General features: G+C 39.2%; 1 protein-coding gene across 2 annotated transcripts in view; it reads right to left on the reverse strand.

Moving 5' to 3' along the window:
- Positions 1-16943, reverse strand: part of LOC122789744 (ubiquitin carboxyl-terminal hydrolase 12) — a 902204-nt gene that overhangs the window by 567090 nt on the left and 318171 nt on the right. For both annotated transcript variants that reach the window (XM_044057179.1, XM_044057180.1), the window contains exon 2: positions 11994-12074. In XM_044057179.1, the coding sequence (XP_043913114.1) occupies positions 11994-12074 (81 nt within the window). The remainder of the gene's footprint in view (positions 1-11993; positions 12075-16943) is intronic.

Here is a 16943-nt window from a genome sequence, read left to right on the forward strand (position 1 = left end):
TGCAAAAACACCAAAATGAAACATTTTCCCGAATGACCTGTTCAACAGCCTGTCCATGTATGCAAGTAAGGAGCAAATAACATCAAAAGCAATAATTTCCCCAAGGCTCCTGTAATTACTTTTCCATGTATTCACAAGCACAAAAATAAAACATTTTCTCCAATGACTTCTTCAGCAGTCTGTTTGTATGCATAGTGATACAAAATTACATCAAAATTAATAATTTCCCCCAAGGATCTCTTGCATACTTTGTCCATGTATGCATAAGCATAAAAATTAAACATTTTTCCCAACAATCCCGTCAGTACTGTGTCTACATATGCACAAGCACTAAAATGAAACCTTTTTCTCCAATGACCGCTTCAGTCAGGTTTGTCCATGTATGCACAAGCACCACCAAATGACATCAAAATAAATCATTTCTCTGAAGGATCCTTTGTGTACTTTGTGCATGTATGCACAACCACAAAAAAATTTAACATTTTTCCCAATGACCCCTTCACTTTGTCTATGTAAGCACAAGCAATAAAATGAAACATTTTCTCCAATGAACCCTTCAGTCAGGTTTGTCCATGTATGCACCGGTACCAAAAATGAAACATACAGTTCCCCTAACAGCCCTCTCAGAAGTCTGTCCATGTAAGCGCAAGCACTACCACATGACATCAAAATGAATAATTTCCCCCAAGGTTCCCCTAATGAATTACTTTTCCACCATGTATGCACAAGCACAAAAATTAAGCATTTTCCCCAATAACTTTCTCAGTATAAGTAAAAAAAAAAAAATTACATCAAAATGAATACTTACCCAAGGATCCCTTACTTACTTTATCTATGTATAGTATGCACAAACACAAATTAGAAAGAAACAACAAAATTCAGTTCACTCACTCTCGATTGATTGAGGAGGGAAGGAGATCTGGATTATTTGTATAGCAAGCAAAAAAGCTCAAGAGCTGGTAAGGTCGCAGAAAGAACACAACGGCTTTAACTGGAATTTGGAAATTTTTACACCTCTGACATGTCACGGAATCCTGACCAGACTGAGCTATTAAGTTAGTCAGGCTGAGGCGGGGGGGAGGCAGACCAAGGCACTTCCTTAGTGCAGCAAACCCAGTCCCCCAAATTTGGAGCGGAACCCCCCACACAAGTGGAAGTTAGTTGAGGGAGCCAGCAGCAGAGGCAGAGCACAACAGTACAAGCTATTGGATCTTAACCCGATTCCAATAAAGAAAATAAATTTAAAATAAAAAATTGTAGAAATGTGGGCACTGGGTTAACTTAAAGGGAAGGTGAAGACCTGCTTCACAGCTAGCATGCTGATTAGGTAACCTAAATACCCTGCATGTGAGACTTGTGTGGGGTTTGTGTATGTTACAATGATGTTCACCCTTTCATCACTTTTCACCCTCATGCTTGTACAGACTTCTTGGAACCTTTCTGCTTCTGAGATGAACTGATCAGACTCTTGGCAGCATGTTTACCCAATCGGGCTATCCCAGTCAACAAAAGCAGTCAATCAATAAATATTTATGTTGTTTATATATATGTATGCTTGTGCATACATTCAATAGATGTATTTTAACTGACAATCACTCTCAACACTCATTTTCCTTTGCATCAAAAGTAAATGAATCACCCTTAACTTCTCTCTTAACAGATTCTGCCAACTATGCTTGTTGTAAATTATTTGTGTTTCTCAATACAATGTTATCTTGTATACTCCTGCGTTTTATTGTAATTGAACTTGTATAATGCATTCTTGGAGCTTTTCTCCCTGGGCCTCCACTGAAAATGGGTCATGTTGACCCAGTGGACTTCCCCGGTAACTAAACTGGAAATAAATAAATAAATTTAATCCAGGCCAAAGGTCTTAGCTGAAATGATTTAATAAGGTGACAAGATAAGAAAATAGAGAAATCAGTAAAACTCTTGTTGTGGTATGTAGTGTATATAATGCACTATATAAAGATGTTGTGTACTTGTGTTCTAATATAAACAATCAGCAAATTCTCTAACAGAGATTAAAAGAAATATTTAGCTGTAATGATTGTCATTACCTGGTGACTGTAATAAACTATTAAAAATACCACGTTCATGAGTGACAGACAGTGCAAATATCGTAGTCAAAATCATGGACATTTGAAAGACAAGTTAGTAGTACCTTTGCAGAACTCTTGCTTGCTTACTCACTATCGTTTTTTGTTAAAGCTGGCTTTTTCAGAGTACAACAATAATCAGGTGATCTTTTATTTTTCTAGCAAGTATCACACCAAGTGGCTTAAAAAAGGCTTCTGTTATTGTTATGCATTTTTGTAAGGCTAACAGTAAGTGGAAAAATACTGTGCTAGTCAGTCATCTTGCAGTCTGGCATATTGAAAAACAGTGTCATTATGCTAGGTTACATAAATCAATGTCCATGAAGATGGTGACCTGGAAGCTGAAATAGAGAAGATTTTTATTCTTTTTGACTCTTACCTACATTCTGTTGATTTTAGGTTCCCTTTAGGCGCTCAAATGCAGTTTGTGTACATAACGACTAGATAATGAGATAAAGCTACCTAGAGGAATGCCCAACTACTGTCCCACATACGTGACAGGAACAGAATGGGTTAGCCACCCTTAGTAGGTCATGCCTTTTGTTTTATATTCCTCTCTGCTTTCTTTGGCAATACAGTGATAACCTGGACAGAAAGGGTTACTACTGTCCTTTGTTTCCATTCTGTTGAAAATCAAAAGGTAAATGCAACAAGAGTTAAACAGATAAAGACGCGTGCTTCTTCTTTTGGAGTACACATATGCATCTTTCTTCCCTGTTCTCCCTACTCATCTAATTTCAGTAGGTCTAAACAATGTTTTAATCAATGATTTGGCTGCTTTAGTTACGTTAGCATTACTGTGTTTTTAACATCAGTGACACTGAACGAGTTGTACTTTCATATACCTAAGGGATGATGGGATTTAAACAGGTTCACTAGAAGGTGAGAGTGATGTGACATTGTTGGATGTGAGGTATCTCTACGGGTAAGGGAGGGAGTTAAATGTCTTGCCTGGTACTGTCCTTTGGGGTTAACATGTGGCATGCGCTTCCGGATTAAGAGGGATGTTTTAGCTTTGCTGAAGGTGGGAGGGGCTTGCTGTCAGACACTACTATGTATGGAAAAGTATCTTTCCTAAACTCACAACTCACTGCAGCTGGACGGAGATCGCACTATAGTGGGGATTGGGAAATTTACCCTTTCCTCACTGTAGGGCGATCTCGGAGTTTGTATATGTAAGTTGGATTTGCAAAAGTGGGGGGAGGGGCTCCCCTTCCCCCTTGTTCTGTGGTTCCGGCACCCATGAGCAAGTATATAGCCAAGAGTAACATACCTGAATTAATGTGGGTTTACAGAAGGTAGACAAACATTTGACAACATCAGCAGAACTCTTATGATTCAATAGGATGTACTGGACCATAATGGCATACTAATGTTAATAGGCTTGGATGGCAAAAAATTGTTTGAGAGAATGCTTTGGGAATATATGAAGAAATCTTTTAAAAGATATGGGTTTTCACAAACATAAGCAACATTAATATTTACTATCTACAGAGATGTTCAAGGTAGGATGAAGTGTCTAAAGAGTTTAGTATTACAACAGGAACCAGGCATGGCTGTCACTTACATCGTTACCATTTGATTTGTATTTACAGCCATTACGCAGAGACATGAGACAATCAAATATAACTAGATACAAATGGATAAGTATGAACAACAAAACAGCTCTTTTTCAGATGACATAATACGGTATGCTACCAGTATAAAACATGATATAAAATATAGTAATAACAGACGTCTGTGTGATATATTGAAGATATACTCACAGCTGGAGTGGTTTAATCATGAGGGCGAAGCCTGAGTGATTAAATAAAGCCAACCGTGGGTAAACTTTCAATATACCACAACACTGAGTAGGTTATTGCTATTACACAATGACATTATTTTAGAAAAAAATTACTTACTTTTCTTAAATAATGTCTTTGTTGTTAGGTCTATAATTAGACATTTATAACAGTGCATATACACTTCTGTTTATTAGAATATATATGCAGTAAAATATTACAGTGCATGTACACTTCTGTTTGCTAGAATACATGTAAAAAATATAGTCACTTAGATACATGTACATTTCTGTTTGTTAGCATGTACACATTAAAGGGTTAAACTGCTCTTAGCTGAGAAGCAGGGAAAAAAAGGCATCCAACTGTATGTAATATATTTTATGCCTGGTGCAAGCTTCAAGGACAGATAAGAAACAAGGTGCAGAGAGTATCGGAGACAGAAACATAAACAACTCCCTAAAAGTTTAATTAACCTTGAAACAGAACACAATGTAGCTCATCAATAGACTTTACAATATCAGAAAAATACCAAAGTGCTGACTTTGAAAGTTCCCAACAGACTGCAAATTCCAAAGACTGCTTTCATAAAAAATGTATATAAAGGACATTGAAAAGTGTATGATGTGAGATCTGATTTTTGTTGGATCTGGTACATGTAGGAACACATTTGTTCTGAGGTAACTGAACAACATCATTTATGCTGCCTGAGAAGTTAAAATCTGGTACAGTAAAAGCTGCAAACTGTGACATTATTGTATGTGTCGCCTGTTACACAGACAAGTTATTTGATTAGTAGCTGTGCAAATGTTTAACGCTGAAAAAGTTAATAGTCTGCAAAGTTCAGTGCATTAATCAGACTTTGGTTTCAGCAAGCAGGCACCAGCATCTGCATTTTATTTTTCATTTGTATAACTGTGCCTTAGTGTTCTTCCACTTCTGCTGCATATCCTGTTACTTTTTTGATGTACGCTTACCCAGTATATCAGTGTTTTGGAAAGGAAGTAACAGAGAAAGGTAGGTCTCTGTTGCTCCCTTTTTTTTTTAAATAAAAAAAAGGTTTTGGATACTTTAGGGGTAGGAGAGAGACAGAATAGAGGAAACAGAAGGAAAATCAGGTATGTTTCTTTAGTTTTGAATAACATACCTGATTTCCTAGTATTTTTTTCTATCCTGTCTCTCATATGTACGGAATATCCGCATTTCTTATTTTATTTATTTTTGTTAAAAAAAATTAAAAAGTTGCAGTATATACCAATGGAATGAAAGTCCAGGCAACCGGGCCTTTTTCCATTGGTATATGCTCAGATTTACAATGGGCACACTGACTGGGGTGACCAAACAGCATGCTACGTTTTGAATGCTAATGGCCAGTCATTGTATAATTATATTTAATAAACAGAAATATGTTTCTAGTATAGCAGGATATAAAATAAATGAAACAAAAACAAAGTCTAAAGTAATCAGTTGTATCCCAAAACATGACTTTGGGCAAATCTTCCCCTTTTTGCGGGGTTATGACAAAATGAGATACTTGGAATTTGGTTGAAACCGGGTGTTCATGCAATCATCTAAAAAAAATGTGGGAAGATATTACTAAAAATACTGTTAAGTAGGATAAGACTATGGAAATAGTGTCTTATTGTCCATGTCCATAAATATCAATTACTTAAAATGTTTTGGGTCTGTTGTTTTTTTATATAGATAATGCTTTTATGTTTCAACTGAGTGATGAGATATGGAAGAATATGAAAAAGGAAATTAAGCAGTTAACTTGGGATAAAAAAAAAGCGTTTTTCCCACTGCAGTCTAACACTCACAGAGAAACAGGGTAGTTTGGGAATATGTGCCCATATGGAACCACATGTTAGGCATAGTGTCTGATGAGGCAACTACATAACCAGAAGTCGGCATTTGGAAAGATTTAGGAAAGGAATATAAACATCATTATGTATAGCCTTGTACACACAAAGTTATTACTCAGGTAATTACTTTAAAGGAAGTCAGACCTTGGAAAATAGAATAATACCAACATACTACACTATTTGCAGTAATACAAATGACACAGAAAAGAATGTAATAAGCATTTGGGAAAGAAATAAAGAATCTGGATTCTGTAGGCAGACAAAACGAGATGAAGCAATAAAATGGGATGAAATTAGATGTAGTTTTGGGGTTAAAGAATTCAGAACAACTTCCATATAAAGGTCTACCTGCTAGAGACTAAGGAAAATGTGTGGAGGTTAGACAATAACATTTGTTAAACCGCAAAAAAATGCATTTTAAAAAAAGAGAAATGGCAGACTGCAAAAGAATAGTAAGTAAAGCATATAAGGCAATATTACATTTCAGAACACAGTACATAATTTGAAATAGCACAGAGCGAATGATTAAATAAAGATATTGCAGGTGGTCAATTGACGAGAAATAAGTCTTATCCACAGATATGCAATTAAATTAAGAACATTTACATTTTTTGCATGGAAATGCTTGCAAAACATTTCTGTACATATATCATACTTAAAAGTTTATCCCCACAGACAACAGACATATGTTAGAGATGTAATGGTCCAGAAAGAGGTTCTTGGAAGCATATATTTGGGAATGTACTGAGTTGCTTTGTAAAAGGTGAACAATAAGTAAAGTCTTAAAAGTGGAAGAGAATTTAACCACAGTATAGAGATTTTCTTGTTGATGTAATGTAAACAAAAAAATGATGTCTTACCATAATGTTCCATCCGTAGTGTCGATCATCTATTCTTGATTTTTGGGTGCAGTTCCTATTCTCGGAACTGATTCGGTCGCTATATAGCTCCCGTCAGCCCAAAATCTCTCAAGCTGCTAGTCTACCCACAATGCCCCTTTCTACATTACCTCAGATCGAGTTTGCAAGCATAATGAAGAAGACACTAACTTAAGCCAGAAGCCTTGTCCAAGGTATGCCTAACAATAAAACCCAGGAGAAACAGGATGTTGCTCCACCAGAACTCCAAGGCAGGGTGCAGGTGAGGAGGGATGCAAGAACAGATGAAGATCGACAACACAGATGGAACGTTACGGTAGGACAAAACTTACTTATCTGAGGTTGTCAGTCTTCACCTACTCTTGACTTGTGGGACAGAGACCCTAGCTACCTTAGATCCTGGGTAGCCCTACGGAAGAATATTCCTGAGAACCACAGAACCAAAGGAGGCTCTCCTCCTGAAAACCATATCCAATTTGTAATGAGTAATAAAATTATTGGTTTAACCCATGTTGCAGCTGCGCAAATTTCTGCCATAGAAGCTTTAGAATGAAAAACAGGGAGTCTTAGATTTTCTTTCGTGTAAATGAAGGAAATACAATCCCTTAACCATCTAGACAGAGTAACTTGAGAAACAGATTTGCCCAAGGTTGCACTTGCAAAGGACACAAATAATTTTTCTGATTGTCTAAATTGCTTAGTTCTGTCTAGATAAAAACGCAATTGCCTGTGCATATTCAGAAGATGCAAACAGTATTCGCCTTTATTAGAAAAATTTGGGAAAAATACAGGCAAGTCTACAGATTGAGTGATATTGGTCTCTGAAATCACTTTAGGAAGGAAGGTTGGGTTTGTTCTGAATGACACTCTGTCTTTATGGAAAACTAAATAAGTTGCTTTTGAACACAGAGCCTGTAATTCAGAGACTTGATCTCGCCAAAGTGACAGCTATAAGAAGCAATGTTTTCCAAGAAAGAAATTTTAAGTCACAGGTAGCTGCAGGTTCAAATGGAGGTAAAGTAAGAGACTGCAATACAACAGTCAAATCCGACTGTGGAAACGGATACTTGAAAGGGGCTTTAAATGGATGGTGGCTTTAAGAAAAACTTTGCAAAGCCTGTGAGAGATGAAAGGCTGGTCACAGATACCATTACAGAAATTTGAAATAGCTGCTAAGATAATCTTGTTTGTGGAAGAAGAAGCACCTTTACCAAAAATGGTAGTTAGAAACTCTAGAAATTTTACTCTTGGCATTGAAAAGGGATCCAGACCATTATCAAAAGCCAAAATAGAAAATCTCATCCATTTACTGGAATATTGTTATGCCTTGCAACTAACAGAATTGGAGAAACCAAGCAGTTAGCTTGAGAGTCTATAGATTGGGGTGCACTAGTCCGTGAGGATGAGACAGAAGGTCCAGAATCCATGCGCGATGAAGAAGATGAGGCCAGAGGAAAGGAAACCATATATGTCAAGGCCAGTAAGGTGCAATGAGAATCACTTTGTTTCTCAACCGAGCTGCTTTTTTGAGAAAAAGAGGGATCAGAGGGAAGGGGGAAAGGCATAAAAGAGACCCGTGGACCAATCATGGAGAACAGTGTCTCTGAGGAACTCACCCTGAGAGGGAATTAGGGCAAAGTAGCTTCTGCACTTGTTCAGGGGTGAAGCAAACAGGATGCAGCAGGGCTGGCTCCGGTAAAGGAAGAACTTCTTCACTACTCTGGAATTTAGAGACCATTCATGCGTCATGAGGATGCATTTGCTCAGCTTGTCTACAATCACATATTAACTCCTCAGGGTGTGCATTGCTATCAGAAAACGGTTGGAAGTTATGGCCCATTGCCACACTCGAAGGGCTTCTTGACACAGAGGATAGAACTTGGTTCCCCCTTGCTTGTAGATGTACCAGACTAGAGACATGTTGTCTGATTGAGTAGCTATTGCCCCCTGAGGCAAGGCAGAATGAAATGCTTGCAATGCCAGAAGCACTGCCCTTAGCTCTAGAACAGTGATATGCAGATTGGCCTCAGAGAGAGACCAAGTGCCTTGGACTGTCTTCCCAAGATAATGGCCCCCTACCCCATCTGGGAAGTGTCTGTGGTCACTATGTCCTTGGGCTGTGGGGGGAGACAAAGGGATGTCCCTGAAGAATCTCTTTGGAGTGCATCCACCAGGTTAGGTCATTTTTGTATTGGCTGGATATGAAAACTAAGTGATTCATGGGCTAAGTTAGAATAGACCATTGGTTCGTAAGCAGCCACAGAAGAAGTCTCATGTGAAACCTTGCCATTGGAACTAACGTGATCACTGCTGCCATGAAGCCCAATGCCTGCAGAATTTGATGAGCTGGTATTTTGTTTGACCGAAGGAGAGGGTGAACCTGCGATTGTATTTTCTGCAACTGTGGTGGGGAAGCAATGCCACACATGACAGAGTGTTGAGACGAGCTCCGATGAATTCCATATCCTGAGAAGGGGTTAGGTGAGACTTCACAAGATTGACCATGATGCCCTACTGTTGATATAGTTCCAGAATTAAGTCTGTTCGTAGCAATAGATGCTTGGTGGAAGCGGTCAGGAGTCAGTCATCTAGTAAGGAAATACTTGGAATCTGTGCAGCCACAAAAGTGCTGTGACCACTGCCATGCATTTGGTGAACATCCTGGGGGCTGTAGTGAGACCAATGGGCAGCACTCTGAATTGGTAATGACTGGCTCCTAGCCGGAAGTAGAGTAAATTTCTTGAGTTTGTCCATCTTTATGTGGTAATACGCGTCTTGAAAGTCGACAGAGCACATCCAATCGTTTTCCTCTAAGAAGGGAAGAACTGACTGAACTGTGACATTCTGGAATTTTGACTGTTGGACAAATTTGTTTAGAATACTGACATCCAAAATTGGTCTCCAGTCCTCTATTTTCTTTGGAACTAAAAAGAATCTTGAGTAAAATCCAGATCCTAATTAGTCTGGTGGGACTTCTTGCATGACTCTTTTTTTCTAGCAGCTTTTGTACTTCTAATGCTGCTTGATCACTCTGACTAGATGGAACATCAGGAAGTCTTGCTTGGCTTCTCAGGTAAACTGTGAAGAGGATTAAATAACCTCTGAAAATGATCCTTGGCACCCAGGCATTGGTAGTTATGCATCGCCAGGAAGTTGAAAGAAAGGAAATTCTTCCCCCGACTACCTCCAGAGGCAAGCAACTGGACCCCCTTTCAGGTGCACTGGTAGGGCTAACCAGATAAGAGCTCCCTGGAACCCTGATTCTGCAGACCACCCATGCCCCCGGGATGACGTCTTCCATTGTAACTCCCCCCTCTGCCCCAAGGGGAGTTCGAACGATGCAACTCCTGCAAAGGCTTCTGGGGCTTCTTGAACCACATCTTACCACTCCTTTGACTTCTGGAGTAGGATAGTTGAGGAGTGGAAAAACGTATGCCCACAGCAGACAGAGTCTTTCCATCCTTTTCACACCTGGACAGAGTTTCCTTTACTTTTGATCCAAACAATAAGAATTTATCAAAAGGAGCATTGATGAAGGAAGACTTGAATGGTTCCGCAAACTCACACAGGTGCATCCAAGCAGTTCACTGAATAGCAACCCTTTCAGCTGCATGCAAAATGAGCCTCATGGACAAATTTCAAATAGACTCCAGGTTAGCTAACTGGGAGGTCACTTTTTCTTGGACCCCCCTCAGTGACTGCACCCGCTAGGGCATCTGACAGCTCCTTGACCAGATCCCACTGAAGTCTACTGAAGTGTGCCAAAAAGTTCAAGGACCTGCTGGAGAAGGTCAATGATGTATAGACTCACTTCCCAAATCTGTCCATCATCCTGGACTCTTGGTTAGGGGGATGTAAAGTAGAACCTTCCTCAGCTAGTTCTTTCTTGGTGGCTGCTACCACCATGATATCAACTACTAAGCCCTTTGCCCAATGTGGATGGTCTTCAGGAGTGTAAAGTATCTTGTCAGGTCTCCGGGAGATAGGTTCTGCAGAGTCTGGAGCCTTCCAAGCCTGGCTGTCAGGATCTGATTCATCAACCTTACAATATCAACTTGAGAGATACTTCTGGTGGAGCAGACGGACAACCCAGATGGAGACTCAGGTCTCTCCAGGAAAGGACTGGGGAGATGTCCAAGGACATGGTCCACGGAGGGGGAATAAGTGGTCCTGGGTTGAATGGAAATATCAGTCTTCCGCACCGTCTTCTGGGTCGTGGGAGATATTGGCGCCGGCACAGCAAAAGTGACAGTAGTGCCGGTGTCAGAACAGTGGCCAAGGTAGGAAAGTCGTGGTCAGTGTCTAAGCCAGCGGTATGGATATCAGTGCCGAAGGTTTAGACTGATCCAAAAGCTTTGGAACTTTAGCTTTCAGTTCCGAAGAGGAGCCTGCAGATGCATGCTTATGCTTCTTAATAGTCGGTGCCAAAGGAGATATTGGTACCGAACGAAAGGATTTGGATCCAGTGGCCGGAGGAGACTGGTCGGCCTTGAACAAGGCTTCTTTGAATGGGGCTTTAAGGAGCCCTTTGATAATAAGTTTATTTTCCTCTCTGCTAGAGTTCTGTTGCTAAAACCTGGCAGATTGTAGAGTCAACTTCCCAGAATTCTAACATTTATATAGAAAAAATTTGCAAAGTAGTGCAGTTTCCTTTTTTTATATTACTCTTGAGCCATTCAGTGTTTTTTTAAGTGTCTGAAAAATACATATAATAACAAGCTGACACAAAATATAGAAATATAGACTCATTCTGGTTAGAATTGTTTTCTGGGCTCTATGCCAGATGAAGTATTCTTCCACATTTTTTGTGAAATATGTTTTCTGCATTCAGTACCTTTATGTCCCTTGACAAAAGCTATAAGATTTTTAGCCCACTCCTAACCATAATTGCAGGAACACCCCTGTATCAATGAACTAAAGTTACCAAGGTTCACACTTTTGGACATAACAGACCTTGGACGCTGCCTCAAAGCTATTAAAGCACTGGCATTTAACATCAATTCCAATGGGTGTACACATGTATATACTCCATAACCCAATCACATACCACTTACATGACGCATTAATACTCACCCAGGAAATAATAAGCAGGTACACATAATTTTGCAGAAGAACAGGAAGCACATTTCAAAAAGGTTCTCAAAAGCAACAAATAATGCTTTAACAGTACACATAACTAGTTTGTACAGGCACATCACTTGCCTACATCTCAAAAGTAAAAGCTGATATAGACTGCATACTACACTGTTGCTCAAAGTTACTGGGGAGGTAGCATTGCTTTACCCAAACTGCAAATTCTGTAAAATAAGAAAAAAAAAATTACACTGTGGACTGCAATCAAATTGATTCTGTTCAGAAGCAAATACTTACATTGACCAGGCCAAAATAGTGTTCGTTTACTGGAAACTGCTCCGGTCCAATCTCTTTCTCCAAAGCAGAGGCATTGGCGCCCTAGTAGAGAGGAAATAAAAAATACACTTTAGTTGTGAGAAACAGATGTACTGCAATCTTCCAATTACAGAAGGTAAGCGTGGGTGACATTTATTTCAGTTCAAATGTTTATGCTTCTCCTCCTCCTCAGGATTTAGTCCTAGGAAGTCTATCAATTATTTCCCTACAGTCAATACAGCCATTTCAAATGAGGAAAATAAGTTTTATCCCACTGATTAAACAGTAAAGAAAAAATTTGCATTTGTATTGACAAAATCTGGGAATCTCTGTGGCTGTTCACTAGTGGTGGTGTAAGTCTCACAGCCTGTAGCTGAATAGTTTACATAATCTACAAAAATGGTATTGGGTTTAATGCTGAGCGATTCTAGTTGTTGTGGATAAGCATTATGGCTTTCTTTAGTTCTATAGCTAGCTAATATACGGTACTGGAGCTTTCTGATGGTTATTTGAAAATGAAGAAGCTCTGATGCATCATACTTCTTTACTAGCCCTGAAGCGAGTCTCTTCTGGATGAAGACTGAGACACCTCCACCTTTTTTCTTCTTCTGCCCAGTAGCTGATGTAAATGTGTGGAAGGAGTTACAGCCTTGCCCAGCCAGCATGCTCTCCAGTGTTTTAAACTATGTCTCAGTCACTACACAGACATCAATGCCTCCATGGTGAGAAGGGCTTGTATGGAGTGGAGTTTCTTGTTTAGACTCCTAGCATTGATCAGTAACACCACTGTATTTTCATTTGCTTGTTTTGTTATGTTGGTAGGTTTATCAGGTTGGCATTATCTAATAAAGGCACTTTTCGTGGTGGACAATGTCATTGCCAATAACTAAAACTCTAAGGGGGCCAGATGCAGGACCTCCCAGGCAAAGAAGCATGGTACGTCATTCATATCCTCCCATGCTGACAAATACTGCACTCCCTTCGAATGACACCAAAAATGAAGTCAATTATTTTTTTCTGATATGGTATCATCATCCTTGGAGAAGGTAGAAAGTTGTTCAATGATCGGTTTTTATCTACCTTGGACACATAATCTGAGAGCCCCATCATGTCTCTCTTCATACAGTCCAGGGAGGTACACCTCAAATCATTGACATAGACATGAACTGCGTCAGAGTTATCCTGGTATTTGTTGCTCAAGGACATGAATGCCTGTTGATCTGACAAATCCTGGCACCAGACAAGAAACTTAATGTCACTCTTTCCTTGTTCAGCCTCATAAGAGGCTCATCTGTATGTCTTACAATGGAGTCACCTGTAACAAGAATGTTTGATTTGGTTGATGTCTACTTTATGGGCTCAGCATCTGTGATATTTTGGGACTCTTTATGCTATGTGAGAAGATAGGCTTAAGATGCTGAGTACACTTTGTGCCTATGCTGTGTTCTGAAGGTGTTTGAGATTTAGGCAAGTTAATATTTAGAATCTCAGCATATGATGGATTATATGTATTGTAAGGGCCTTGGAGAGATGTGATGTTTGATGTACTGCTAACGGTTTTGGTGTCTGAGTTTACTGTGTGTGACATTTTTGCCACCAAGGATATAAATATGTACAGCTCTCACAAACTGTGCTAGGTTTAAGTAATACATGATCGTCAGACAATACAAGACAATTTTTACACTGTCTCAAGATACTCATCTCAATCAGGCTCGCTACAAAAGTTGTGGAGAAGTGCTGGTCCATTATATTGACAGGACTGTCTCTGGGAGCAGGGTTGACTATAATTGCATGGAGTTCAGTTTGTTTAGGATAATGTTTGGGTGGACTTGCTACTGTGTATTTAAAGTTCAGTGGAAAACAACTAGCCTGGAAACCTTTTCCCATCAACAAGAACAAGTAATTATAGTAAAAAAACTCACTAATGCACTAGTAAAATCAATCAGTGTAAGCAGTATCAGTACACTCAGTATTAAGCAATTTTATCTTTCAGCCTGGTAAGTAGTTATGTTTTTACTGTCAACAGTCAATAAATGTGGAAAGGGGAGGAGGGAATAATGTCAAATTATCATAAGAGGCAGACAACAGATGCACTGGGTTTTAAAAAACAAACAAACAATTAGACCCCTAGCTCTGATCTGACTGGCCTGGAACTGCCTTAATACGAAGTCTAGGTCTGAATTTGCCTGACATATATTAAGTACATAACTATGAAATGGTTTAATATCAACAGCTAGACCACTTAAACAGCAAAATGCAGTACAATTATGCACTGTAATCCCCAATATAAGCTTAAAGACTTTGACTAAAGCAGATACAGGCAGTTAAAATTAATTTAAAATTAGATCAAGAAATGAAAACACTTACCTTTCTTTCTTTGTCTATGTAAATGAACTATTGTAATGCAACAGTAATTTAAAAGACCACAGCAAACAGCAGCTTTGGAATTTACAGACCATTACCTCTGAGCTAACTGGCCTGGAACTACCTTAATGTAAAGACTAGACATGAACTAGTCTGATATACACTCAGTACATGACAATGAAACTAGGGTTTAATACCAACAGTTAGACGACATAAACAGCAAAATGCAGAAAGTAGTATGGAAGTACAGTTCACTACAATAAAACAGTTTCTGATAAAATATATTTAAACTATGAAACTGTACGTAAAAAGTTAAAAGAGGTTAAAAATGGGTCTGTCCACTCTACCCATATTTTCTCCAACTTAGAACTATCAGCATCCAGTCAAATGAAGTTCACTGTGTCACACCCACCAAACCTAGGCACTGTGCTGAACTCACCAAGATAATGACATCAGTGCAGGGACTATTCATCTGTACGCTCCCACATGTAGGGAAACTATGCTTAACACACTATTGATGGTGCTAGCTTTCTCTTTGAAAGCTCTACTGCATTCGACTGGTCACCTGCCAAAAGAAGTAGAGCTAGCACTTGTTGTGGAACTCCCTTTAACTCTCTCTCTCCACTGGCTGACCATTAGACAGAGTTGTATGAACATAGGTCTGATGTGTATCAACAGGTACCATGCCCGTGGACCAGTGGAACAGCTAAGGAGAACAGTTATACACTTACAGCCTTACAATCTAAATTCTGAAATCTGAAGCGATAACTTTCTTATGTATATTTTGTAAGTTTTAGAAAGCTAGTTAACTTTCATACAGTTGTCCTATTCACCTGGAAGAGAGACTCTACTAAGCCCAATGTGTTTTATTTGTTCAGAAAACAAGTATGCAAACAGAATTAATTCATACAAGTTATTACGGATTTTAAATGCAACTTTCTGACGCATATTTTTAAGCTTGTGTGTGGTTCTGCGGTAGCGATGTTGCCTCAGTTAGATGTTGCACGTTCGATTCTCAGTTAGAGCGTCTTCTGTGTGTCGACACGTGTGAATGGGCGTTCCTTCGTTGAAGGTTGTGCGTTAGGCCTGACAAGCCAGCACGTAAAAATCTACTGCCAATCATTAGCGGACCGGAGTTCCGCTGTGGCGACCCCTAACCGGGAAAAGCCGAAAGACAGTTTATTTTTAAGCTTGTGTGTGTTATGGACTACAGCAAAGCATCTGAAGTTTCTATGCTTAATCTTTATTTGCATGTGTGTTTTAACATACTGCAAAATGAAACGAGTCACCTTGAGAGAAAGGATGTGTTTACTATTAGTTAAGTTTGCTTTTCTTACACCAAAGGAAAATCTGGTCCAATTTTCCTTCTAATTAATTAGATATATGGAACTAAACTTTTGGACCAACACCACTTACCTAACTAACAAATGTATAAATAAAACGAATGAAACTTAAACTCTGAGCTTTGGCCGGCTAAGACCTACCTGCAATCAACTGGACGTATAAGTGAATTTAAGTAAATCTTTATCTGCACTTTTTTCAAATAACACAGCATTTAAATTGATTTGTGTTGCATTGAATACTATCTAGCTGGAAGTTGTGGCTCTGTTTTCTTTCAGTTAATGCTCGTTAGAATTTAGTGATAATTAGAATTCCTGCATTGGCAGTGATAAGTGGGGGAAGTTTCACTTCACTGATATTCGGTTTCTGCCTTATATAAGTGGTACATTTTGGATTATTTTCTGCTTAAACTCTGAGCTTTGGCTGGCTAATACCTACCTGCAATCAACTGGATGTATAAGTGAATTTAAGTAAATCTTTATTGCACTTTTTTTCAAATAATACAGCATTTAAATTGATTTATTTGTGTTGCATCGAATACTATCTAGCTGGAAGTTGTGGCTCTGTTTTTTCAGTTACTTCCCCACCCAACCTCTCTGCTTTTGTTTTGGTGTTAATCTTGGTGGCTTTGAAACTGCTCACCCCTCTTGTAAATTTGCATTTGGATACTCCTGCTGGGTCCATCTCATTTGCTCACTCAAAAAAAATTGCACTTTATTCATCTGCTTTCACTGTATTTGTGTTTCTTCCTACTTTTATTACTTTATTTTGCTTTTGCGTCATCTTAAAAGTACTCAATTTATTTATTACTGCTTGGTGTAACTATCATTCTAAGCCTTTTGGTTTAAGCACTTGGTCTGCACTGTGTTGAGGAAGATGCACACAGGTGGATTTTATCGTATGTAGAAGGGCCAATCTGAAGGAGATTGGAGACTGTAAAGTGGTGGCAGGGGAAAGTGTAGTTAGGCAGCATAGGATGGTGGTTTGTAGGATGACACTGGTGATCAAGAAGAGGAGGATGAGTGTGAGGGCAGCACCAAGGATCAAATGGTGGAAATTGAAAAAGGGTAATTGTGAGGTGATGTTCAGGGAAGAGTTAAGACAGGCACTGGGTGGCAGTGAAGAGTTACCGAATAGCTGGGTAACTACAGCAGAGCTAGTAAGAGAGATGGCTAGAAGGGTGCTTGGTGTGACATTTGGAAAGGAGGAGGAGGAGGAGGACAAGGA

The sequence above is a fragment of the Protopterus annectens genome, chromosome 15.part0 (assembly GCF_019279795.1).
Source record: "Protopterus annectens isolate FY-2018-M chromosome 15.part0, PAN1.0, whole genome shotgun sequence".
In the NCBI taxonomy this organism is placed as follows: domain Eukaryota; kingdom Metazoa; phylum Chordata; order Ceratodontiformes; family Protopteridae; genus Protopterus; species Protopterus annectens.